At 43.0% G+C, this 25,855-nt stretch overlaps 1 protein-coding gene across 1 annotated transcript in view; it reads right to left on the bottom strand.

The window, feature by feature from the left end:
* Positions 1-720: 720 nt before the first annotated feature.
* Ext1 (exostosin glycosyltransferase 1) overlaps positions 721-25,855 on the bottom strand; it is a 276,605-nt gene continuing 251,470 nt past the window's right edge. The window contains exons 5-11 of the mRNA XM_032915354.1: positions 24,783-24,915; positions 22,513-22,631; positions 20,686-20,781; positions 16,221-16,310; positions 8,139-8,299; positions 5,821-5,992; positions 721-1,306 (exon numbers count right to left, since the gene is read on the bottom strand). Coding sequence (XP_032771245.1) covers positions 1,121-1,306; positions 5,821-5,992; positions 8,139-8,299; positions 16,221-16,310; positions 20,686-20,781; positions 22,513-22,631; positions 24,783-24,915 — 957 coding nt within the window. The 3' untranslated portion in view covers positions 721-1,120. The remainder of the gene's footprint in view (positions 1,307-5,820; positions 5,993-8,138; positions 8,300-16,220; positions 16,311-20,685; positions 20,782-22,512; positions 22,632-24,782; positions 24,916-25,855) is intronic.

The raw sequence follows: 25,855 nt of genomic DNA on the forward strand, positions 1-25,855 counted from the left end.
TTTTTTTTTGTTTGTTTGTTTTTGTTTAAATCAATGATTAACCCAGTAAGTTCCTTGGCAAGACACGCCCCCAGTTAGGTTCCTTTTTCACAGTCATCCTCTTGTTAAACGGTGTGGAGTTACACATAATCGCTTCTTTTTCAACAGAGAAACCTTTGCAACTTGAGTTTTTCAAACCCATTAAACCACTTGTCTTATAAATAATCTGGACCCATTTTTCCCCCTTTGGCTTCTAAAGCATAGGCTTCCCCCAAAAGATATATGGGTTGGTGGTTGAACCTACTGACCAACCATTAGGAAGTATTGGGTTTCAGTTGTGGGATTTCCATCACTAACATGCTGGGGATTGTTTGGTTTCTTGTTCAACATTTCTTAAATCTACTAGTGTTTGCTTGTTTGCTTGGTCTATCTCCCCCCTCCCGATCCCCATGTAAAAAGGTTACCATATTTATATTAAAGTTTTTTAGTTAGAACTGCCTACCTGGAGTCAACACCTTTTCTCATGCAGCAAGTTTAGAGACTGAGGGGAATCCAAACATCTAAACTGGAATATGAACTTGTTTTAGTGTATGCCCAGTGCTTTGCTGACACTATGTCAAATAACTGAGTGTGTTTCCCATGATGTCTGTTTCCGTCACTGCAGGAAATCCTGGGTGACCTATGGCAACCAGGTCTGTAGGGAGGGGAGCATCAGCTTAGAAATATTCACAACCAACACAATTTTGATTAAAGAAAGAACTCTGGTTTTTAATAGTTTTGATCATTAAAAAAGTTTAAACCTGCATAGCAATCATTTCAAAAATAATTATTTAATGTTCCATAATTAAACTGTACACAACCTAGTCGTGGGACACAGAAGCCAGTGAGGTGAATGGAGCAGTCTGGCGCGGCCCCAGGAGCCAGGATTCCAGCCGAGTTTTGTCACTGTGTTCATCTAAGCTGTTTTTTTTCCTTTTCTTTTTTAAAATCTTTTTTTTTTTTTTTTTATATTTTTTTTTCATTTTTTGATACTTGGCACAGTCTGGCTCCCCCGATGGGCATGAGCAGATCTGCACTGGGAGGAGAGAGCAACTGGACTCCAGTCCCATCTTGCCTCCCCTCCCCCACTCAGTGGGATTCCTCAAAGTCGTTCAATGTCTCTGTATTTCTTCCTCAGGATTGAGACTTGGTCTTTAAAGAGGACCGGGTCGAGCCTCATCTGAGAGTGGATCAGCGGCATGTAGCCAAACCAGCTGGCAAACGTATTCATGCAGCTCTGTCGCTGGGCAAAGTGGTCAGGGTCAGCCCAGCGAGATGCTCGGGAAGTCTGGGGAGGAGACAAATAAGGAAGACAGTGAGAGAAGGCAGTGGGGAGGAAGCACCATAAACTGGATCTGCTAAAGGCCAGCAGTAGGATGTGGGGCCTAGTTGCTGAGCATGTCCATCTACAAAGCGGGTGAAGGCAAGGCTCAAACATGCTAACTTACCTTTGCCTGGAGTTGAGATGTGGCAACTTCACTGTGACCAAACACAACTAAGCTTTTGGAGCTTTCTGAACTGACTAATGCTCCTGTGAATGAGCCATGGATCTGTACAAAGGGGCTCTCAACTACTATGGCCACTAAACAGAACATTCTTTTTTATATTTGGGACCAAATACTATGACTTACAATAAAGTCTTTATTTCAAAGATAGTTTTCTAAATCCTTACATGAAATTTCTTTAAGCATAGATTTATTTTTACTTATGTGTATGAGACTACGAATTTTGTATATGTGTGTATGGGTATCCTTGGAGGCCACATGAAGGCATGAGATGTCTCAGAGCTGGAGTCACAGGAGGTTCTAAGTCATCTGACATGTATGCCGGGTCCCGACCTCCAGTCCTCTGCCAGAGAAGCAAGCATTCTTAACTGCTGAGACATCTCTCCTGCCCTCTAAATCCAGGGTGTTAACATGGCTGATGTGTGGAGGCATGGACTGTCCTACTATAGACTCTCATTTTATACATCTAACTTTGCACCTGTATCAAGTTCCTACCAAACGGCTTGTTTAAGAAGATGCATGCGTAACTGAAGAACAAACGAGATTCTTACACGTCACTCGTGGAAAGAGCTACATAGCACATAAACTCCACACTTCTTTATAGACTCCCTCCTGAGATGGCTGAGATACAAATGGGACCCAGACCCAGTGACACAGTGCCTATGTCTACAAGACTGACTCTTCAGTAAAATATTAAAATTCTGTTCTTAAGCTAATAATTGTCTCCATGCCACTAAACTCCTACAGTTGTTTTAAGTATTAGATGGCCCCAGGTATTAAGCTAGCAAAGTTAAAAAAAAAAAATGGCTGCCATCCTTTTAGTTATATTGTCCCTAAAGCTGTCAAATATATTTAGACCACATAAATGATGGTCACTGACTTGACTTCCAGTGTGGCTTGGGGAAGGAACAACTAAGGTCTATTTAAGGGGCAGGCCACAGTGAGATTGAGTGAGTATATAGATTACACTAACTGGAGTTGTGTTCTGTTTCTCTTGTTGCTGGTTTGCTGGGAAAGGAGATCACAAGGGCAGGGCTGGGGCACTCACACTCAACATGAAAGTATTATAAACACAGATAAATAAGCAACTGTTTACTATGTGTGTGTTTGGATGGGCTAGAAACATACTTTCATGAAAAGTGCATTTTAGAGTGAGACTCACGCAGAGTCACTTTAAAATCACAAGTATCAACACGCTTGAAAAAGAACGTGATAAATACAAATGTCAAGTTAGCACTGAGCAGCAGAATAACAAAACACTACTTGTGAAGTGTTTTCATGAAGCACACTGGAGCCTCACAGCAGCCAGGTGGAGGAGCTCCCAAGTCACAGCAGGTTCAAGGAAGTTACAGGTATTCGCTGAAGGCTAGAAAGAGGCAGAAGGAAGCCTCTGCTCTCTAGCATCCGTACTGCGAGAAATCACCTTTGCAAGGAACAGAAAGGCAAAGACCTAAGAGAGCTGGCTGAGTCTCTATCAGAGAAGACAGTCTCGAAGGCAGTGGGTCACGACCTCTTTGTGGTCAAATGAGCCTTTCACAGGAGTCACCGAAGACCACAGGAAAGCTCAAATAAATATCTGTGATCTCTAATATCATAAATATAATTCATAAGAGTAGCAAAACTACAGTTATGAAATAGCAACTAGAATAATTTTCTGGTTGGGGGTCACCACAACACGAGATACTGTATTAAAGGGTCATAGCATTAGGAAGGTTGAGAGTCACTGCTCTGTGGTTGACAGGAACTTGTGGGCATTTTGTGGGCACTCACTCCAAAGGACCTGACTGAAGCCTAGGTAAATGTGCACATATGCGAATAGAAACTATCAAGAAGTTCAGCTCATTCTTGATGTATTCCAACTCAACCAACAAATACTAAAAACAAAACAAAACAAAGCCTTTTTTAATCGAGTGAAAGCTCACTGAGTAAAAGCAAGAAAATGTACAAAAAGGTCATGGATGTGTTAGCAGCCATCCTCCCTTGACTACTGCACAGCCTCTGGGGAGTCTGAAGACTCCTCCTAGCAAACACTAGTAAGAGAATGCTGTGAATCTGTGAGCTTCCATTCGACAAAACATGTGAGTACACAGTGGGCGATACACGCTGCTTGGATTTCAAGTAGTTTGGTCTTAATGATTGGATCACTCTTGCCAATGCTTCTGCTTGTTGTTTCAGTAGTTAAAGGGCAGGCCTTTCCTGGTATACGGGTGTTTCTCCATAGCCAGTACTTTCATACTTTCTGAACCGGTGTAGGCTCAGTAAGCAGTGAAGGATACCAAACGACTGAAAATTCTCTTAATATTGCATTTCTCTTGCCACATTTATTGAATTAGAAAAAAACCAGTCAACATGCTTGCTTAGAAGAGCTTTCTAAAGTTCCCTTCACAAAACTTAGATTTACAGCCAGCACTAGTACAAAGCCTGACCACCTGAGCAGATACAACCATGGTCTTTTTTGGTTTTGGTAGCAACGCTGTTTGTTTTGTTTTTAAAGATATACTACCCTGTGCTCTGTAGCTTGGGCTGACCTCGATCCCTCATGGCCTAGACCATCCATCTCAACCTCACAGTAGTCATCTAGTCACCAGGCCCAGCTACATTCATGCTAAGAGTTGATTTTTTTTTTTTGGGGGGTGGTAATGGGGGAGGGTTGGGAGGGGAACACCATAAGGAAGGGAGGGGGGAGGGGATGTTTGCCCGAAACCGGGAAAGGAATAACACTTGAAATGTATATAAAAATACTCAAGTTAATAAAAAAAAAAAAAAGTTGATTTTAATCATTCTGTGTGCTCCATGGTTAACCTAGGGAGAACTAATAGTTGTACTTAAGTTTTCCCATTTCTTTTTAAAAATCACATTCATTCATTCATTCATTCATTTGCACACACACGTGCCATGAGAAATGAAGCATGTGCTAACCACAGCATGAATATGGAGGTCAGAGATATCTTGTGGGAGCTGGTTTTCTCCTTCTATCATTTATGGCCAAGGATGGAACTCAGGTCTTCAGCCCTGGTAGGATTATCTTTATCTGCTGAGTCATCTCATTGCACCTCCCCTTCTCTTCATCCACACATTTACTTATTTGTTTATTTGAGGCAGGGTCTCACTTTGTAGCCCAGATTAGTTTCACACTCATTACTAGTGAAGAATGACTTCTGATCTTGTCCTCACTCACAAGCGCATATCTTACCATATCCATGATATACTGTTGGGGACTGAACTCAACTTCCTTAGGCTAGCAGGCACTCTACCAACTAAGCAATGCCTCCAGCTCTCACTTACCACATGTGCTATTCAGGAAGCAAAGTGAGTTCAGCTTGCAGATGAGCCTGACATGAGAACTTGGTGTGTGGTCAGAGACTAGGACTCTATTCTTGCTTCTGTTTCTAACTTATGGGGTTACGTGTGGCAATAAGTTAAATTAGACCTAGTTTTCCTGCCTATAAACAAAGGAAGTTGGATGTTTGTGTGAAAGAATCTTATGAAAATTTATAACCCAAGAGGATATATGGCTTTACTTTAACAATTATATTAATTTCATGAAAAAGATTTTAACATTTATTTCATTTTAAAGATGCGCCACGAGAATCTGAGAAGGTGACTGGCTTGCAGCTTATAAATGCTGGTTCTAGAACTGAAAATTGATAGTGTGACCTCTAGTACTTCATTATGATATCTGCTCAACTGAGAAACAGTAGCCAGAACACTGTGTTAAGAAAGGATTCTTTGCTACTTGAAGGCATCTATGGGAAACTGACATAAATTCATTGTAGAATTTCACTCCGTGGTGGACTGAATAGTTACGTCTTCCCTGAAAATACTGATGTCTGATCCGGGCATGAGGCTCTGTAAGTGGGGCATCTGGGAATGATTAGCTCATGGAGGTAGAATCCTCAAGAATAGGGTGCACCCGAGAGCTCTGGACCATGCAGGGACACGAGGAATTAAATAAGTTAAGAAGTGATTCCTCATTGGGTATTACAGCTGCTGACACCTCGACTTTAAAATCCCCAGGTTTCAGAAGTATGAGAAATGTTTGTAACTTAAGCCCTAAGCCTATGTTGTTTTGTTATACTAGCCCAAAGGGTATAAGACAAACTCTAAGAATGTGTCACTGTCATGTCATGTTATGGGTTATCTAAGAGCTTTATATTCTTAATTATCCATGTGCCAATCATTCCTCCCCTCAGGGTGCTCAGATGTGGCTTATTTTTGTGTCTCCGTATGGCAGTGCTAGATAAAGCGTAGGAAGACATATCCATGTAGACCTGGGAAGACTGTTCTTTATTCTTACCTGTCCCATCATTGTCTCCTTATACTGTTTCTTCTGGGTCACTTTGATTGGAGGCAATTTCGTCACAGCAGACACCAGGAAATTCATGAGAATGTCCTCACAGTTGGCCAGTTGGTCTACCATGTTCTTCAGGCTGGCTGGCAGGTAATGGGAATACAGGTAGTGATAATATCTGAAAATAACAGAGGACATTCTTTTAGTAGGGCAACATTACATAACAATATGTAGACTTTAAACACAGGCATTCTCTGGATCCCTGAGCATGCCACCGAATGCATTAATAATGACAGCTATTACCTCTATGGTACCCACTGTAGGCCAAATAATATTCTCAAGTCTTTAACAAGAAATGCCTCATCTCATCCACCTAAGAGATCTATGAGGCAGATGCTATTACATTATTATCCTTATTTTACAGATGAGGAACTGAGTAAGGCCCTGAGATTCCTGGGGATGCAGATATTGCTTGCCCATCACAATTTGGTATCAGGCTGGTCAGTTAGAAAGAGAAACCGAATCCCAAGAAGTTGTGATGACAATAAAGATAACAGTCTTCATTGTCAGCTTGATGCAATTTAGAATCACCATGGAAACACGCTGTTGGGTGTATCTCTATGGGGATAATTTCAGAAAGGTTGAATACAGGAAGGAAGAGCTACCCTGAATGTGGACAGCACCATAGGCTGGGATCGAGCCTGAGTACAAAGAGGAAAGAGGGTTGAGCACCAGCATCCATCTTTCTACTTCTTAAGTAAATATGCACAGTGAGTGGCTGCCCCTCCTGTTCCTGCTGCCGTGTCTTCCCCACCATGATGGACTGTATCCTCCAATGTGAGCCACGGCACACTCCCTTGGTAAAGTTGCTTTTGTCTGCTATTTTGTCACAGTAATTTGAAAAGATGGCAAGAGAATTTACTTATAAATTAGACAAACTAATTGAATGAATCGTATTGATTCATTTTCGTGGAAGAAGCAGGAGGAGGGGAAGCTTTGAGATTAAGATTTCTTCAGCCAAATGTTTATATTTGGGCATTTTCAGACTTCGCCCTGAGATGATAAGACTCTTGATTCTCTATGTTAAAAGTCTAAGGTAAGATTGGTACATTTTCCTCATTAGGATAAAATAGTGGGGGTTTTCATTAATGATTCTGTGGGACGGTGGAAATGGGAACAATCTACATGTACTTATCTGGTAATTTTACCTCGTCTGCTGGTTTTAACGTCTGCCCATTTTATATCTCTGCCTATGATTTTTCTTGGAATAGCCTTTTAGGGGTCATAACATGCCAAGGGCAAAATCTGCATTTAAAAATAGTTACTCCAGTGTAGAATTCCCTCAGATGGACCACTTATCCTTCCAGACCTCAAGTCAGAAAACTTGGTAGTCATTAAATTCTGATGAGGTCACTGTGCTGAATCAGCTTCCAACTACCACTGTAGAGTGGTCACCGCTTATATCATTGCTCACTCCCTGGCCCAGTCTAATCTCAATCTTCACGTGGCTCCCGACTTCCTAACAGTTCTTCCTGCTCTTTGTTATCCTCCTTATTGTCTATTTTCATCACACCATCCAGAGTGGATACTGGGAACACAACCCTGAAGTCTGCCCTGCTCAGGCCATGCACTGACTTACCCATTCAGAGGAAACACATCAACTTCTCCTGTCTCTGGGCTCTCAGGCCTCTTGGAGCTTCTCACCCACTGCATAGTCACTAATCCCAACCTTCCTTTCCATCTTTCTCCACTGCTCTGCTCTGGGTGTTTCTTCTCGCTATTCCCAATACTATCTATAGCAGCCATGGGTACCTTTCTCTTGCTTTGAAGTTCCTGCTCATCTCCCATCTGTATAATAGACCATCCTGACCATTCTCCAGCCTGCCTCATTTCTGCACCCCCGCTACTTGAGTCTTTGTCAGTATCTTCTTGCTGTCTCTGATTTCCCTGGGATTTATGTGTCGCTGTTCAATACGATGTGAGTCCTGCATTGTGGGAGACATTTTCTGTTTTACTCAAACCACCTAGTATGGTGACTGGGATACTTAGGTATCTCCTCTTACTATTCAGCTACCCACCCTTAGTTCTGAGTGTTTTTTATCTTTTGGCTTAACTGGAAATACTACTTCGCCTTATTTTCTAGAAATACAATAAGCCAAGAAGATTCATATCACCCATTTGCTGCCTCAACAAAAATCAAACAAAAATCAAAATACAGACTAATTTTCATTAATGTTGTTAACTGGATTTGGCCTAAAGTTCCTATTAGTGCAATTTTCAGAAACAAATACGATGCATTTCAATGAGAAATCTCAGCTCCTCACTTGTGGTAGATAGCAGCTCCTGTCAACACCATGGAGTAGTCATTCGTCCACTTGGATGTATATCCCCATCGCTCCTTTGAGTTATCCCAGAAATGGCTGCGTGCAGGATATCCCACAATCCTCTCCGGGAAGCTCTGCCATACAGTGAAGGCAAAATCTACCTACAAGGCAAAGCACAAGCCAAACAAGCAATCAAGACTTCGAATAAATGTCAACAAAACATCACCCCTCCCCTGCTAATTCATAATGCGGAATCCCACAACTGTTTCGAAACATTAATTCCCCATATTCATCAGCAAATTAAACTGACTGCTTGACATTTTGCCCTGCAATTATGCACATCTTAAATATTTTGTATGAAAGAAACTTAAGATTAATACAGGAGAGAGAAAAGGGGGAAGGAACGGAGGGGGGGGGCAGGAAGATTGATCCTGACTTGCCCTTTAGAAATCCCAGTCTGTTCAAGCTAAAAAAAAAAGAAAAGCAGTTGCTTCCTTCTCCCCAACCCCAAAGGTACATGTGACCACTGATTCACAGGAAGCACAGAAGCATCTGTTTTGTAAACGAGAACAGATTTCCTGTGTGCACCGAGGGACTGAAATACGGCAGGCATCGTAACTAGCATATATCAAAGCCCAACTGACTAAAATTAAAGTGTTTTCTTTAGGGAAAGTTTTTGTAAAGAGCACAATTTTTAACAGGAATATAGAGAAGACATCACAAAGAAAATACACCAGGCATGTGAGGTCTGAACACACAGGATGCTAGGCAAAGCTAGAAAGGCAGCCACTGTGAAGTCACTGAGAACAAGTGGGGACAAAGAACCAAGTTAAGGCAAAACAAAACACGATTATTTTAAAGAAAAGGTTCATAGGAAGCCAAAGTGGGTACTTCAGAACCTACTCTAAGCTAGCACACCGGGCTACCAAGTTATCTCTTTTTAATCTGTGCACTCCTCTCAAATCATCTGATGAATAATAAATAAAAATAAACAAGAAATAAAAGTTAGTGATACATCTGTGATCATATAATGATTATAATATAAAGGTTTAGAGGACCTTACACATTGTAATAACCTTATAATAGCCCCGAGAGGTGGGTAGATACTTTCATATTTATCAGTTAATAAAAGGGAAAGCTAAGATTAAATAGAAGATCAAGTAATTTATCCATACTGGTAAGTGGCAGGGCCAAGATTTGAACCCTTTCATATCCAGTGAGTATCCTAGCCTCTCTTAACTTTTATTGCTAGTATTGAAAGCAATTTATTCTTTTTATTAGATTTTTTATTTACATTTCAAATGTTATCCCCTTTCTGGGTTTCCTGTCCATAAACCCCCTATCCTAGCCCTCCTCCCGCTTCTTCTGTGAGGGTGTTTCCCCCATCTAACCACCCACGCATTTCCACCTCCCTACCCTGACATTCCCCTACACTGGGGGGAGGAGGTCCAGCCTTGGCAGGACCAAGCGCTTCTCATCCCACTGCTGCCCAACAAGGCCATCCTCTGCTGCATATGCAGCTGGAGCCATGGGTCTGTCCACTCTTTGGATAGTGGTTTAGTTCCTGGGAGCTCTCCTTGCAACCCTGGCCTTTCTCTTCTCCGTAAGTAAGGCAAAAGAATTCTCATTGTCTGCAATTATTTCAAGTCCTGTACTGTGATAATAGCTTGGGAACTGAATGCTAATGTTAAGTCCTGGTCCTATTATCAAAGATGGCCAAAAAATCCAGTAAATATTTAGAACAGCCAAAGGGTGAAAAATGGAATTTTTGTGAATTAATGAATTTGATGATACAATACAAGGGAGGGCTACCCAGTTATTGAAAAGACTACCCAGGTGTGGTTTTCCAGGTCTCAGTTTGGATATTAGCATTTAAATATGGCTTTAAACAGGCCACTGGGATGGGCCCCTCCTTCACAATCAACAGTTTAAAAAAGCAGAACTGAAGCATAGGCACTTATAGTTAGTCAAAGGAAGATCTCAATTCTAAAAAATTTGATTTGAATCTGATCTTTGGCTGTGGCTAAAGACAGGACAGTCTGAACTGCACCAGAGATCAGCAAGTTACTATCTGTGCTGGCTGGTTTTGCGTATCAACTTGCCACAAGCTAGAGTCATCAGGGAGGAAGAAGTCTTAGTTCAGAAAATGCCTCCATGAGATCCACCTGTAAGGTATTTTCTCAATTAGAGATCAATGGGGGAGGGCCCAGCCCATAGTAGGTGGAGCCATCTTTGGGCTGGTGGTCCTGGGACAAGCCACTAAGCAGCATCCCTCCATAGCCTCTGCATCAGTTCTTGCTTGTAGTATCCTGCTCTGTGTGAGTTCCTGTCCTCACTTCCTTCAGTGATGAACAGCAGTGTGGAAGTGTAAGCTGAATAAACCCTTTCCTCCCCACCGTGCTTTTGGTCATGGTGTTTGGCTGCATCTTAGAAACCCTGACCAAGGCACTGTCTATTCTGGGGCTTCCTATAAAGGAACATGGACATACCATTGTGCCTTGCACGGAATTAATCCAAATGGATCTGTCAATCACCTGGATAGGAAAACATCCCCCAGGAAGTTGTCACTTCCAGAGACCTTGAGGAGGAGACAGCCTACGTAAGCATGTAGGTCAGTAAGGGTTCCTCTCAACTGCTGTGCACTCTCACTATGAAAGTGTTTTGCTCTACCGTGGAACACGTGGGCCGTTCCTACTCTTAGCCATGAGAATACCTCATTTTTTAAATTATGCTTCTCTTTACGCTATGTTCTGTGTCTCCTCTAAATTCTTTCTGTGGAGATAAAGGACTGGGGTATAAAGAGGAAGCCAGAGTAAGGTCCTGGTAACACTAATGCAACATGGCTGAAACTCAAATGCTATATAGGGCACTAAGTAAGAGAAATAAGGCTAACAGGGCCCCACAGGATGCATTTCCACAAATATGAGAGGTCGTGGTTGGGCAAAGGAGTGATGGGCAAATTAAAGATGAAGGCTGTCAAAGATGGGAAGGCACAATGTAAAACATATACAAAGATTCCTTTGTGGATGATAAAAGCATTTTGGGAGAAGAGACAAGTGACAGTAACTGAATGAACTAAATCACTGAATTAAAGTTTAAACTGGCTGATTTTATAATATGTAAGTTGGTATTCACTTTAGTAAAATAATTTTTAAAATGAAGTGAATAAGCCTAGCTTGATAGTTCTCAAGCTTTTTCCTCAAGTCTCATATTACCCATTAAACTAGTTAGGTAACATTTCTCTTTAAATTGACTACTCTATTTTTTTTTTTTAATTAGTCTCATCCTAGGTAAAAATGCCAGGGAAATCCTAGGTTTCATTGATGACTATGTTATTTTCAAACAAACATTAAAGCAATAAGATAATTGTTAAAATGAATATGCTACATAAAGTATCTTTTTTGAAACATTGGCCCAGAACATTTTTTTCTTATTAAATTTATTTAGTGAGTCGAGTGGGAAGATACACACATGTGTCAGTGTACTTTATTTGTTTGGGTTGGGGTTTGGAGTGTAAGACAGTGCTTCTGTGGACGTCAGAGGATAACTCTCACAGTCAGTTTTCTCTATCTGTCATGCAGGACCCAGGATTTAAATGAGGTTGTGAAGGCCAGTGGTGATGGTGGCACAGGCTTTTCATTCCAGCAGTGGGAAGGCAGAGACACAGTTTGAGGCCAGCCTGGTCTACAGAGTGAGTTTGAGGACAGCCAGGGCTATACAGAGAATCCTTCATAAATGAGATTTCAAATGTTGGTGTAGAAAGTGCCTTTACCCACTAAGCCATTCTACTTGCCTCACAAAATATTTAAAATAAAATTCTTATTCCCAAATTCTTTAGCCTTCGTTGGAAGCCACTCCCATTGTAAACAGCCATACATTCCTCTTTATATGAAACATCGATTTGATGCCTGACATTCTGAGCTCTGCCAACGATTGCGCAATTACTATCTAGTCAGAGACTTTCTAATATAAAGAACAATGGTTAACACGTGTGCCAACTTGACCGCAACAAAGGTCAGGAAGGCAGATGGAAGATTAGTTCTGTGTGGGCCAGTGAAATCATTTCCACATGGCACTAACGTGAGCCCCCTCCTCTGTGGGTGGCCACTATCTAACCCACCGAGTTCCCAGACAGAGAGTGAATATGGTGGAAGAAGGTGTCTGAGCTGCTTCCTAACTATTTTAACAGAATTAGTCTTGCCGTGGGTGGGGTGTGTATGCCACGGCACACGTGTGGAGCTCAGAGAATAATTTTCAGGACTTGGTTCTTCCCTTCTAACTTAACAAGGCTGGCTCCCTTGTTTTGGCCACACCATGACCAGCTTAGCTGATCTATAAACTTGATGTTCATCCCCCTGTCTCTGCCTGCCATCGTGATGTAGGAGTACTGAAAGTACAGATGTGTACCACCACATCTGGCTTAGTAATGTGGGTTCCAATTATTATACACAGGCCATTAGGCTTGCACAGCAAGAGCTCTGACCCATGTAGCCATCCCAACTGCCTTGTGGTTTGCTTGTTTGTTTTTTTCCCTGGCCACTGCCCTCATGCTTACACAAGGACACTGCTTTTGGCTTACCACTGGCTACTCGAACTCTCAGGCCATCATTTTCCTATAAGGACCACAATACTAGCTTTCCCAAGACACCAGCTTACATACAGAAAGTGTAGACTTTGCAGGCCCTGTGACCCCTGTGCCCTCATAAACTAATTCCTCATAATAAACCCTTACTGGTTCTCTTTCTCTGGAAACACTGCCATGGCAACAGGAGAAAGGCGTCACAAGGCTCATTCACACAAACCATACCTGCCAGAAACTGGGATGGAAGGAGAGTGGTGGACTGCATATGAGGAAAACTTACCGGGGAGATTTAAGACAGCAGGGGATAGAGAGCCTCACCAGACACCTGAGTCCAGGTCATGATAACCTATGACATCCCTATACTCAAACCAACAGTGCCAATTGCTAGGATAGTATATTATGCAGCCTCTTGTCAAAGAATCCACCCGACTGTCAGCACTCTTTGGGGTTTCCCATTATCCTCTGATAAAGAAACAACTAGTATAGAACCCAATGGGGTGCTTTCATTGCATGAATTTCTCAGTATCTCAGGGCCTTTTCAAGTCATTTCAAAGGAACTCAAAAGTAAATTCAGATAAAACTGTGATTCTTCTGATAACACTGCTTTCATTCAGATCATTAACACATCAAAGAAAGCAAAGGTCAACATAAGCCCCCTTCTCTTAAAAATCAACATCTGTTTTCTTTTGAGGGTTTGTAGCAACTCGTATAAATGTAAATAACCATAAACCACCTCTATCTAATGCCCTTTAAAGAATGCCTCTTAAAAAAAAAATCTATCCCTATGCTTCAGTAAGATGTTTATATAATCTAAGACCCCTTGAGCAGAGAGAGAGAGAGAGAGAGAGAAAGAGAGAGAACGAATATGAATATGAATATATCCAATGGAACCAAGAATAGAGAAATTCGCCCATGACCATTTTAGGCGATACAATCACTTCACTGATCAGCAAGCAAAAGCAAGCTAGACTGCCAACCTCTTAAATTTACATATTGTTTTCAACCCACGTTGACTTCTAATTACTTCACATGCAACACATGTTCCTCCCAGCATGTACTGAGTGGTTGGAACTACTATCTTCTGACAGGAAATTCTCCAGTACAGTGGTGGAAAGCTATTTCACCATGGGACATGGGAAAACAAAGCCTGGAGTGCCTTGTGCCCTGGGGAAGATGTGAGATGAACCATACTCCAGGTCATAAGAAGTGCCCTAAGTATGTGTTATGGATGCTGGGATGTACTACTCGTCCTAGTTTGCCCTTGGAGAGGCACTGTCCATTCCTCATTCCCTGGGATGCTGGAATACCTATGTATTACTGTGTATTGTATATTGAATATTGACTTGACTGGACTCAGAGGTGCCCAGGAAATTAGTAAAGCATACTGCTAGATGTGTCAGTGAGAGTGTTTCCAGGAAGGATTAACTAGGGGAGGGAAGGCTGGTATGAATGTGGAACGTGAGACTCGATGTGCTGGGACTTGGGAGGAGGCAAAGGGAGAAGGGGAGCCATCTAAGTCAGATAGCCTTTATCCGTCCCTGATCCATGGCTGCCACGTGATCTCTGAGCAGCCACATCCTTCCTGCCATGCTGGAGTGAAAGCTCTGAAACCCTGAGCTAAACCAGTCTTCCTTCCTCCAAGTTGTATGGCCCCAGCACTTCCTCACAGCCCATTCAGGGATGGCCCCACCTGCTCTGCTTTGCAAACTCTCCTAGAACATGGCTAGGTAAGGTTAATGGTAGCCACCAGCAAAATTAAAACCAAAAGCAAGAACAAAAACCATGGGATCAAGGAGAAGGTCTCTTCCCTGCCCCCTTCCTTTCAGAACTAAGTGGCACCACAGTTCTGACAAGAGTCACATCTCCATGAACACAGCTCTGGGAGGAGGGCCTCTTCTGCAGAGATCCATCCCTGGGAATGCCTATTTCGTGTCCTTGTTCTTTCAGGGATGCAGTTGGAAAGCTTTTGACTCCTACCAGGTATTTTCCCATCCTTTACAGGGTTCACCAACCCTACCTACACCTCCTTAAGTAATTGAAAATGCTGTCATTTGAGCAATCTGACTTGAATTCAGTTTACTGCCAGGACTTTGATAAATACAAACAGGAACTGTGTAACCCAAGTACCTGGCATAGAGACCAGAACAAAGGGATCTCTCAGCAAATACTTGTAGAATGAATGTGCTCTCGGGAGGCCAGCTTCCTTCTGCTGCAAGCTGCAGAAAAATACCGGCTGGACTGTACAAGGCTCATTTTTCACTGCCTTCCCTTTGACTGTTCATCACATCTTCAGCCCAACAGCTCGTCCTCTTGCCAACAGACACGTGACGCAGAGGCTATGTGGTCAGCCTTGAATTGGCCCAGTGTTATTCCCAGCACCCACTCACTAACGATTGTTTTTAGAACTCAGGCTACGTAGAAGCACTGAACCAGGTGAGCTCAGGACATTTTGTCCTGAGGTTATTTAGGATCTGTTCAACTCCATCTAGTAGAAACTAAAAACAGCTACAGCTACAGAATCTCAAGGAGGACAGCAAAGAAGCCAGCCTATACCAACCATAAGTGTACCTACTAGGACTACACTGAGGTCCGAAAGAGTGCATGCTGGCAAGTGACAATTTCTAAGACAAAAGAAAAATGATTATAGGCTTAAAAAATAAAATGAAAGGAAAAGCTAATTAGCAAAGTCTCTGCGCCTTTAAGTAGCTACCATTAATAATGTGATCCTCAATTCTAAATTTTCATATAGCTATCTTTGATCTCATCTATGGCCTAAAGCTTCAGCAATCAATACTCATTCCAGCTACAAAGTTTTCTATCATCTATCTCTTCCCTCTTCTTTCTCTTTCTTCACATACTTCTCTGTGTAATCTTATTTTTGATACAAATACTTGGAACATTCAAAATAGAAGAGGTCTCCATCTCAGCCCCCAAATGAAACTGCTTGCTTGTGTATGGGTGTGTGCACGCGCACACATGCACATTTGTACAATATGTGTATGAGAAAGTTTGTGTATGTGTATGAGTGTGTGCACGTTAGGTGAGACAGAAAAGTGGCCTTTTGGAAGCCAGAAATGTGTCGTAACAGAGACTGCATCCTGGGCACAGACAGCACTGCAACCGTGGAAGACTGGGACGCCTGGTTATAGACCGGAGTTTCAGGACATAGGTACTCCATCCCTGCGGTTCTATACATCTGCCTACAGCTGTACTGCTTCAAAAAACCAAAGGAGATGAAAGACTGGAGGGGGAGGGGAGAGGAACAGTCATACAAATGAGGTCTTAATTAGAAGAGAAAACAAAGGGGAAAGTGCCTTCCTCTGGGTGCCAGGGGGTGGCAAGGTGCTAACAGGAATTGGGTTAATTAAAACCACGTCTTCAGGAAGTTTTAGGAAATGTTTTCAACTTCTAGCAAGGCAAGGGCAGAGCGATGCCAGCACCTTGGGCCTGAAGGCATCTGCCTGGAGAGCCCCTCCCTGCTCCCGAGGCACCATTCTTACTTCCGTAGTTGAAAGCACAGTGTCCTCATCAAGGCTGAGCACAGCATCAGTGATGATGTTGTCATAGGGCAGAAACCGGCTGCTCATTACCTGGAGAATAAGAGAAGTGAGATTAGGTGCACAAAGAAGCAACGTTAGAGTCTCCCAGTCAGGAAAAGTCTGCCTGCCACATCATCATGAAGACTGTTCCAGTACACGTCATCTGCCACAGTGAAAGTCTTCCATGGACCACATGCAAAACCTAACCCGGGGAAGAAATTATTGAGCACCTACAGGTAGCGCGCCAATCACAGCAAGGACGGAAATGAATGTGATTTATGGCCTGCCTTTAGGAACCCTGGGTCTGTAAAAATGGAGAGCTACATGACTGGCTTTCACTCAGAATGAAAAGTGCAAGACCGGAGGGAGGGCAGAAGAGACGGCTGGCAGAAGAGAGTGTGAAGGCTTCATGGGAGAAATGACGTAAGCAGGCCCTGACTAGGTGAGATTCGCCAGGCAGAGATAGGAATGGGGCAGTAGAGACAAGGGGCAAGCAGGAGGGGCTGCCAAAGAAAACCAGTATCCCGAGAGCAGGGAAGAAGACATTCTATCCTGGTACACATCCTGGGAGGCCAGACCACTGGAGATGTCCAAACGTTTACAATATTGACTTTATAATCTATTTTGGCAAAAATCATAGATCATGCATGTGCACATATATTGTTGCTATGCCAGTGGAAGGAATTAAGGATGAGGACTACATTGATTTAACTTTTTAAAGAATGAGCATGTGTGGTACACAGTTAGGGAAGTTGCAACATGGATGCATTTGAGCTATTCTACACCAGTGGGCATGAGGCTAAGAAGGTCGATAGGATGGGTGAAAGTGTGGAGGCTCACCCGTGATAGGCAGAGCTTCTGCCTGTGAGGAATGCACTAGGACTAATTGTCCTTGACTAGCTAGCATGTCAGGGAATTTCCCAGCCTTCCCCTCATGGCTTTCATCTTTAAAACAAACTCATCTCGGGGTCAGGGAATGTTGGGAGGTAGTGAGGTGGGGAGACAGAAAGGTCATGAACTTTGTCTAAGCTGGACCTTGGGTTTGTTCCCAGATAGTGTGGCTGGGTGGAATATGCCTCAGCTTTGGAAGGAACCTGAAAGTGCGTGTATGGCTAAATGTGACAAGCTCATCGCCATCATCCTGTGAGAGTTAGGCTTGAGATTCACACATAGAGACTTGAGTGGCACGGCCCGCTTGAACTCACTTCGAAGGCTCTAATAATGGGTAGCAAAGCAGCTGAACACGGGTACGAGGGAAAATGAAGCACCTACCAGGCTTGGGGAGGTTTAATAGCCACAAAGATCCCATGTTTTGCTTACATGGAGAAGCCAAGCTTGTCTATTGATCTCAAATCCAAGATGTGTGCCCGTGAGCTACAGAAGGGTCGTCCAGCCTTAAGAATGGGAACTACTATGCTAAGCCACCTGAGAGCCCGGGCAATAGAGCTGCAGTATACGTGGCTGCAGAGACCACTCCTGCATCTGTCTAGTGCTTCAGCGCTGGCTTTTTTTTTTTTTTTTTTAAATCTTTCTCAGTCTTTCAAAATAAAATAAAACACAAAGTGATCAGCAACCTCATATTCACAGCGCTCAGAAATCTCCGCCTGAAGCAATTCTCTTGCTGCTGTTTACATGTCCACTGAGCACCGAAGAAACCATTAGCTAGCAGCTTAGCAATGCCCTGACCTTTCCCTGTGTTCGGCCTACAGGGGAAAACTGCAAAGACAAGCCCTATAAATTTAAAGCAGAACTTTGCAGCTGAAACAGCACAGATCAGTTCTAAAGTCCTGGCTAGATACAGATTGTGGGATGGAGAAGGATGCTCCCCACCCTGGGCTCAGCCACTGGCTTTACAGGGAAGTCAGTCAGTCAGTCAGTCAGTCAGTCAGTCAGTCAGTCAATCAGTCAGTCAGTTGGTTTATCTGTCTTCTTTCATTTGTTTGCTTGTTCCTTCCTTCCTCTTCTGCCTCTTTCTTTCTCCCTCCTTTCCTTTTCCTGAGCCTGTAGTTTATGAGCCCATTAGTATAGAAATTAGAGATTTCTTTCCAGTCCTTGACCCAATTACCTTCTTGAATGAACACAACAGGAAGGAATTTACCCACGAGGTTAAAGGGGTTTTGTCCTGTTTGTTCACAAAACTGGTTAACCATGTGAGCAGCTAACTCTTTTACAACTTATAAACATTGACAATGAAATGTCCAAGACTCATCTAGTTCAGAGCAAAAGAAACCGTTTGAAAATAATTACACACGGGCTGCACAAAACTCTGGGGGCTTCTGTGATATCTGTGCCTACAATTCCATGGTGTCGTTTGACTCTTTCAGTCGCCAGAAACTGGGTATCATAATTACTGGTGTACTGGAAGGTGTGTGAGGGCACAGAGATTAAGACACACCCCTTAGATCATATAAAAACTAAGCCAGACTCCAGAGCCTATAACACAAATCACACCATGGCAATCCCTCTCAGGATACCAGCTGACATTTGGTGAAATATTACTGTATGTTAAGTAAGCACAAGGATAAGTCCTTGATACACAGTATTTCACTGAATCATCAAAATGGGTCTATGTTTTAAGCCACTGAGTCTGGATTGAGGCTGAAATGCAAACTCTTCCAGAGAACGAACCACCTGACGCACTGGGAGTCACAATGAGGCAATGAACTACACAGCCCACTGGGATGAGTGGCCAAAGTAGAGGTGAAAACCGGACAAACTACCAGTTATAGAAATGGATGGGCGAGTGTGGCAGGAAAGGCTCTAGAATCCTCAGTAGAAACTTCTCACTGGGAGTAAAGGTACACAATTAGTGAATCAGAGCATGAACCTGTAATGCTAGCTGAAAACATCAGAATGGCCCCAGTCAGGCACATGAGCCCCTGTTCACAAACATCCTGACACACACAGCCAAGGGAGATATGGGAGATGGGGTTGTTCATGGAGGCAAAACCCCAAAGAATCCCAAAGCTCCGAGCTGCTGGTGTACAACTGTGCCACATCCAGGTTTCCAGCACACTGTTCTCTTGAGGAGGTGGACATAAAAATGTCGGTGGCAGGAGACTTTTGGTGTCAGTCCTTTCTATGAAACTATGTATATGGTGAGATGTATTCGTAACAGAATAATTCATGCCAGGAGGCTTACGACGATTCTCAGAGTCACCTTTCTTACCAAACGCTAACCAACCAGGTTTAATATCCATCTTGATTGACAACAGACCTACGGATGCTCTAAGTACAGTGGTTATACTTTCCAGTGTGTTGCAACTATATTATGCAGGACCCAGCAAACAGTGTTCTAAGTGGGGAATAAATGTATAATGACATTGTCCTTTCTCCATGGGGCTATTGCATTCTCACCCCATTATGGTGAACATATGGATTTGCCAGTTTTATAAAGTCCAAGATGGTTTCAAATGATGTGACCCAATAAACTGATTATTTTGCTATTCTGGCTTAGGAATTGGACCCAGGATAAAGTAGTCTCTGTGGAACTGGCAAAAGAAGTCTCACAGACAACACTGCTTCTTCAATGTCACTTTTACTTAGTAGCAAGTAATTCACAATTGGGGAAGAATGTCCCATGTAGTAGCTAGGGGAGTGAGCTCGGTTCTGGCTGTAAATAGTGGGAGAGATTTTAAGACCAAAGCAAAATGAAGGAAAGACCTGTTGAAAGACAGGTGGGGATGTTGACAGAGGTGGAGAGTTGAGACAGCTGGTCAAGACTGAAGCCAAATGGTCATTCAGATCATTATCCCCAGTGGCCATAGAAGGAAGCAGAGAGAGAATACTGGAAGGCTGTTGAAGGCTGGACACATGGCTTCAGACAGCAGTTTAAGACATCGACAACTATAGTCTCTGAGAGGCCACAAAGTGATCAGATTATTGAGTTCTAAGCCTGAGTAATCAAAGTAATGGGCCAGCAAGGCTGAGCTGGTGAGTCTCTGGATGAAGGCATCAAGACAAAATAAGGAGAAATGTCCTTTTGAAGATAAGGGTAAGGAAGACCCTTTTTTGAAGGACACAATGCATTAGCTAAACAAACTGTGCACGTGCAGCAGCCACAGCCACTGCCACCTCATTTGATTCTTGTCACTTGTGGAAACACTGCTGTGACCAGGCCTTGAGTTCATTTCACCCTCGCAGTTACCCTAGGAGGTATGTGGTATGAGTTTCATTTTATGAATGAGGAAATAGCATCCAAGAATGTAAAGTTAGGAAGCCACCAGACTGTGTGCAGTGAAACTCTGCAAGTCTTACTGATCCTGAAGTCCATGGCTGTCCAAGCTGAAGATATTCAGAGACAAGAACAGTGTGAGACACAACCCTGACCCAAGAGTTCTTAAGGCGTCTTCTACAGCCGGCATCCATGGTGATCTGTGAAGAGGTAACTCTCCACAGTAGCCTCCCTCACACCAACCTCTCCTACCTTGCTTTCTCCTTCAATGACGATGACAGGCACGGCAGTGGCAGGCCAGCGGTGTTTGGCTGGTAGAGGCTTGTCACAATTCCACAGAACTATAATCTGAAAGGCACAGGGATCATTAGACAGCTATCTTGGGCACATCTAGAGGCCCCCTTCTAAAAGAGGGATAGAATTGAGCTGACAAAATAACGTTTCAAAGCGAGTCCGTACCCATACGGACTTTAGAACTTTCGATCTTCAATAGCAGGAACAGTAGAAATATAAAAGACTACTATCAGAAACTAGGAGGAAGGGCTGAGGAGAAGGCTCAGTGAGTAAACAGCTTGAGTTTGATCCCCAAGACCCATGTAATGTCAGGTGGGTATGTCTACCAAAAATCCTAGCCTCTAGGAGGCAGAGAATCCTTGTGGCAAGCTTGCTCACTAGATCAGTTGAGTCAATGAGCAAACTCTGGGTGGAAGAGACTCTACCTTAGCATGTACAAAAGAGAACTAAGATAGACCCCAATGTCATCCTATGGCCTCTGTAGGTATACACACATTTGTGTCTATGCACCTGCACATATACATAAACACTCATATATATATATATATATATATATATATATATATATATATATATATATATATATATATATATATATATCTTCAAGTTTGCCGGAACTTCATCAAGTGTTTTCTAACTTCTGATATCTTATGATGATGAGTGTAATAGCAACTGTGATCAAGTTAAATAAAGATGTATACTAAACATCTGAACATCTGCTATGAACTCACACTGCACCAGGCAATGTGGGGCAATGTGGGCGACATAAAGGCATTTGAGACAGAAGCATGGTGAGTTCTTCCTTTGGATTCCCCCGAACAGTTGCTGATTTTATGTGACTTTATAATTTCCATTAAAGGCAATGAATTCAAAACTGAACACTTCCCTATGATCTAAGCGTTTCCTCATTTGTAAACCATCTTATCCACGCCCGTCACAAGTTAAAAAATTAAACAGTGTTAAGACTCTGGGGGTGACACTGATTTGGGAAACACTGTTACCACAGACATCATCCTCTGCTCTCTCCGGGCTGCTGGGAAGGAAAAGTCGACACTTCCCGACATCGACACGTCTGTTCCTGTTATTAGAACATATGGTTCTGTGTCCTGCCCATGGCCGTTTTGGTATTACTTTATCATTTTGATGTTTATGAATGAAATAAGAGGCTAGGGAGGTGGCTCAGTGAGTAAAGTGTTTGCCCGGACAACACAAGGACCTAAGATCTATCCCCAGTGTCCACGTTAAAGGGTGGGGATGGGAGTGTGTGTTTGTTGGGCAGCAGGAACAGGCAGATGGCAGATCCCCGGAGCGTGCTAGCCGGGCTGCCTGGCCTTTTCAATGAGCTCTGGGCCAGTGGGAGATCCTGTTTCAAAAAACAGGTAGACAGTACCTAAGGAACAATAGCTCGGTCCACCTCTGCCCTCAACACACTGTTAACACATCTGTATGTGTACCTGTACACACAAGTATAGCTTATCCTCCCAAAACACGTATATATCCCCATACGCCAAAAGAAAAAGGAAGTAATGTGGTTCATACGTGTTTTTTAGAGGGTGACTGTATGTGTGTACATTGTGGGGGCGGGTACACTGTAAACCAAGGCAAAGGTCATTCTGAAATCTGACTCATGCTAGGTTTCACTTTTGAGTCTCCCAAGTGGATAAAAAGCAGAGTATCAAGGTCTAGTCAATCGCTAGAGGAACTCGAATGTTGCTTGGAGAGCCCTAGAAAGCCAAGTGTGGGACAAGGCTCTCGGTCATCAAGCTGCAGAGCGACGGTACGCACCTGTGCACAGTACTGGGATTTGGCTGCTGCCACGAGAAGCTTCAACACTGGCTGGGACTGAGAGACCAGGGGGGTCACAGCATGGATGACTGCAGTGAATTTGGAGGGGGGCTTTAGACCTGAAAGGGAATGACAGGAAGAGCCTAATAAAGCACTAAAAACGCCCACAAGAATCAAATAAAAGGTTTCATGTTCCAGGGGTTTATCCCGGAGTTGATGTCCCCTCAGGCACAGCTGTCCTTCACCTCTTATTTATAGACAGAGGTGCAGCAGAGGGGAAGTTGATATGAGCCAACCAACCAGCCTAGAGACCTCTCCAGTGTCCATCTCCAGCTTCTGTGGACATTCTTTTCTTCCCGTAGTGATGTCTGCCATCTTCCTTATTTATATGGTACTCAATGTTTATCTATGAACTCTGCTCTGGTCACTTACCTGTTATTATGTCTGTACATAAGCATGTTTTTTCCATTGATGGACTTGCAAGTACCTGAATATTAACCTAAGGGTTTCGTATGATTAACTGTATTTCATATAATAATCAGCATGTAGGAAAGGTTCAAAAGACAGCACCTAGCATCCATCTAGGCTCGACTCTCAGAGCTTCCATTTAGTGTTGGTGGCACTGAGAAACATTGCTGGACTCTCTGAGTTCCTTCAGCTGTGCAATGCAGTTATTCCAAGAATGAAGCACCCCGATACACACTGAGCACTTAGAACAGGACTTAGCAAACAAGAAGTGCTCTGTGTTAGCACCATCGGCATCCTCAACACTGGCTCTGCACTGGCTCCAGCATCAGCAGCATCACGCTCAGGGAGCCTCCGTATTTCAAGAATGGTGGTTTCGTGTAACAGGGACAGCACTGGGAGAAAAAGTATGTGAAACCGACTTCTGCCCAATGGGAGCTCTTCATGGGAAAGGACAATGAATATGCAAATCAACCATTACCACCAAAGAGAAGCAAGAATGCATCCCCCCAGGAGCCCTTCTTCAAGAACTCAGAAATTACAAACGGGTTAAGAGCCTCTCGGAACTTCATTAATTTAGACCTACTAATTTGGTACATTAGTAGCTTAGGTATAAACCAGGCATTGTGGGAACATCCCAGTTAGACTTTGATATAGGTGGGGATGTAAGTTAAAATCAGAGTGTATATGTGAAATGATTATGCAAATGTTTTACATGGAAAATTGTGCCTTCCAATTAGCATTTTAATTGAACTTCAGGAAAAAAAGTGAGTTTCTCCTTCTCTCGATGAACACTCAGGTAAGAATGATACACAGAACCTAGGAAGCACTTTTTAACAATAGAAAGCAGTTGTTGCTTTTAGGTTTTCCAGCAATAGTTTAAAAAGCATCATGTACACACTTCTTTTTTCCATATACACACTGCTAAGGGGCTAACTCTGAATGAAGATCACAGAGCTCCACAAGAAATGATAGGATTCTTATCTACTGTCTTTATCAGACAATGAATTCACACTGGCCCACTGTAAACCATTCACTGAATTCCACAGGGTCCTCCCAACATGTCTGGCCTACATTTAATGGTTATTCACTACTGATGGATACTTTAGGCCCCGAACTTCAGTCTCACTTCATGAGTTTCAAGCTAAATATGTACAGTTTAAGAAAGGTGAGGTTGTATTGGAGTACATTCATATGTAGTGGACAACTCTGAATCATCATCATAGCAGTTTAGAAGATAAAAGATGCTTTACTCCCCCACCCCCACCCCGTTTTCTAAATGCTGTGACTCTGAGCTAACATGTCCTTGCTAAGTGTGTGGGGCTCGCACTACGGAAATGCCCGTGGTAGGAACATCAACCTCTGTGGAGCTGTAAGGCTGAATCTCTGTGTTCACATCCTTCGCCCAACTGAGACCAATTCTGCTTGAGAGCACAGATTCTATCAAACAGGATCTTGATTTCAAACGCCCAGCCCGGTGTTAGCTCAGTGTGCGAGAGGACCGTTCTTGTTTTTCCTTCTTAACTCAGGTACACATGTTCATTCCTCTAGACATAGACAGACACATTAAGTTTATACTTAATCTTTTCTCATGTTCAAAATGATCTATAACTTAAGAACATTTCTCAGTGAAGTCTACCAACTGCACAGGACAGCTGCTCGGAGGAGAAAGAAGGCTTCCTGTCTTTTGTTTTCCAATAGTCTGTTGTACTTAGGATTCTCTATTGTGAGGTCACCGCCCTAAAAGGGGCTCAGACAACAGGGAAGAATGACCACTTTGGGGGTACTCAAAAGGATTCACTTACCTAAATTAGCATAGTAGTAAGGAAAATCTCCCAGGTAGGATGAATACTGTGGTAGGACGAACAATCCTCCAGGATGTTTGTTCCATATTAAACTGTTACGTGATATGTGCTTGAATATTCTGTCCTGAATAATCTAGAAAGCAAAGCAAAGCAGCATGTGGTGAGGCTGAGTCTGGGATGATACCTTAGAAAGGGTCTTGGCTCAGTACAAGGCGGGGAATGATGGTGTTGAAAAGACACAGCACATTCTACCTGTTCCTCCTCCAGGTCCTTATTGATAGCAATGTGTGTAAGCCAAAACAGTGACGGGCTCAGGGCTCAGCAGAGCAGTAAGAGGAAGAGATGGGCTGTGGCTGACAACTAACAAATCTTCTCACGTTCTATTTTAATCATAAATTCCGTCATCTTGTTATTTTATTTTATTATTTTATAATGATGGCCCTTGCTAGTTTCAGAGTACAGTGCACAGATCAGTTCATCAGTCCTTGGTGGTGCGGCATCTATCTATAGATTCAGATGTTATCAGCAAGATCTGTTCTGGTTGCACAGCAATGTCAGTGTGGGCCATGTGGAGACAGAAGCAAAGACAAGGGAAGGCAGTTGCATTCTCTACTCCATCCCTTGAATTCGGGAGGGAGTTTTAAGTTGCCCGTCACCATTTTCAAAGTTAGTCGCAGGACTCTGAATACTAGCCAGCTCGAGTGTTTCTGTATTTTGACTTCAAACAGTAGAGAGTTAACAACTGTTCAAAACATCCTACAGAGTGGGGCCAGAACCATGGCGTATGAAGACTAATAATTGTCAGGCTAGTTCATTAGTCTCCTTGGACGTGGGGACCTTGCAGATCATTAAATTCTACATTTAGAGACAGACCTTCTCCCAACCTGAATCATTTGTCAGTTGAATGTGATTAGTCTACTTTAGGGCTTTCTCTCTGACTTTCAAACACTTGTAATAAAACCATTGACTCATTAAGATATGATGCGGAAAATAATTAACTTGATACAGAATACCATACCAGGAAAAAAAGTTTAAAACTCAAAAAGCAAACAAAGCAACAAACAAAACAGGGG

Source organism: Rattus rattus, chromosome 1 (genome assembly GCF_011064425.1).
Source record: "Rattus rattus isolate New Zealand chromosome 1, Rrattus_CSIRO_v1, whole genome shotgun sequence".
Lineage (NCBI taxonomy): Eukaryota > Metazoa > Chordata > Mammalia > Rodentia > Muridae > Rattus > Rattus rattus.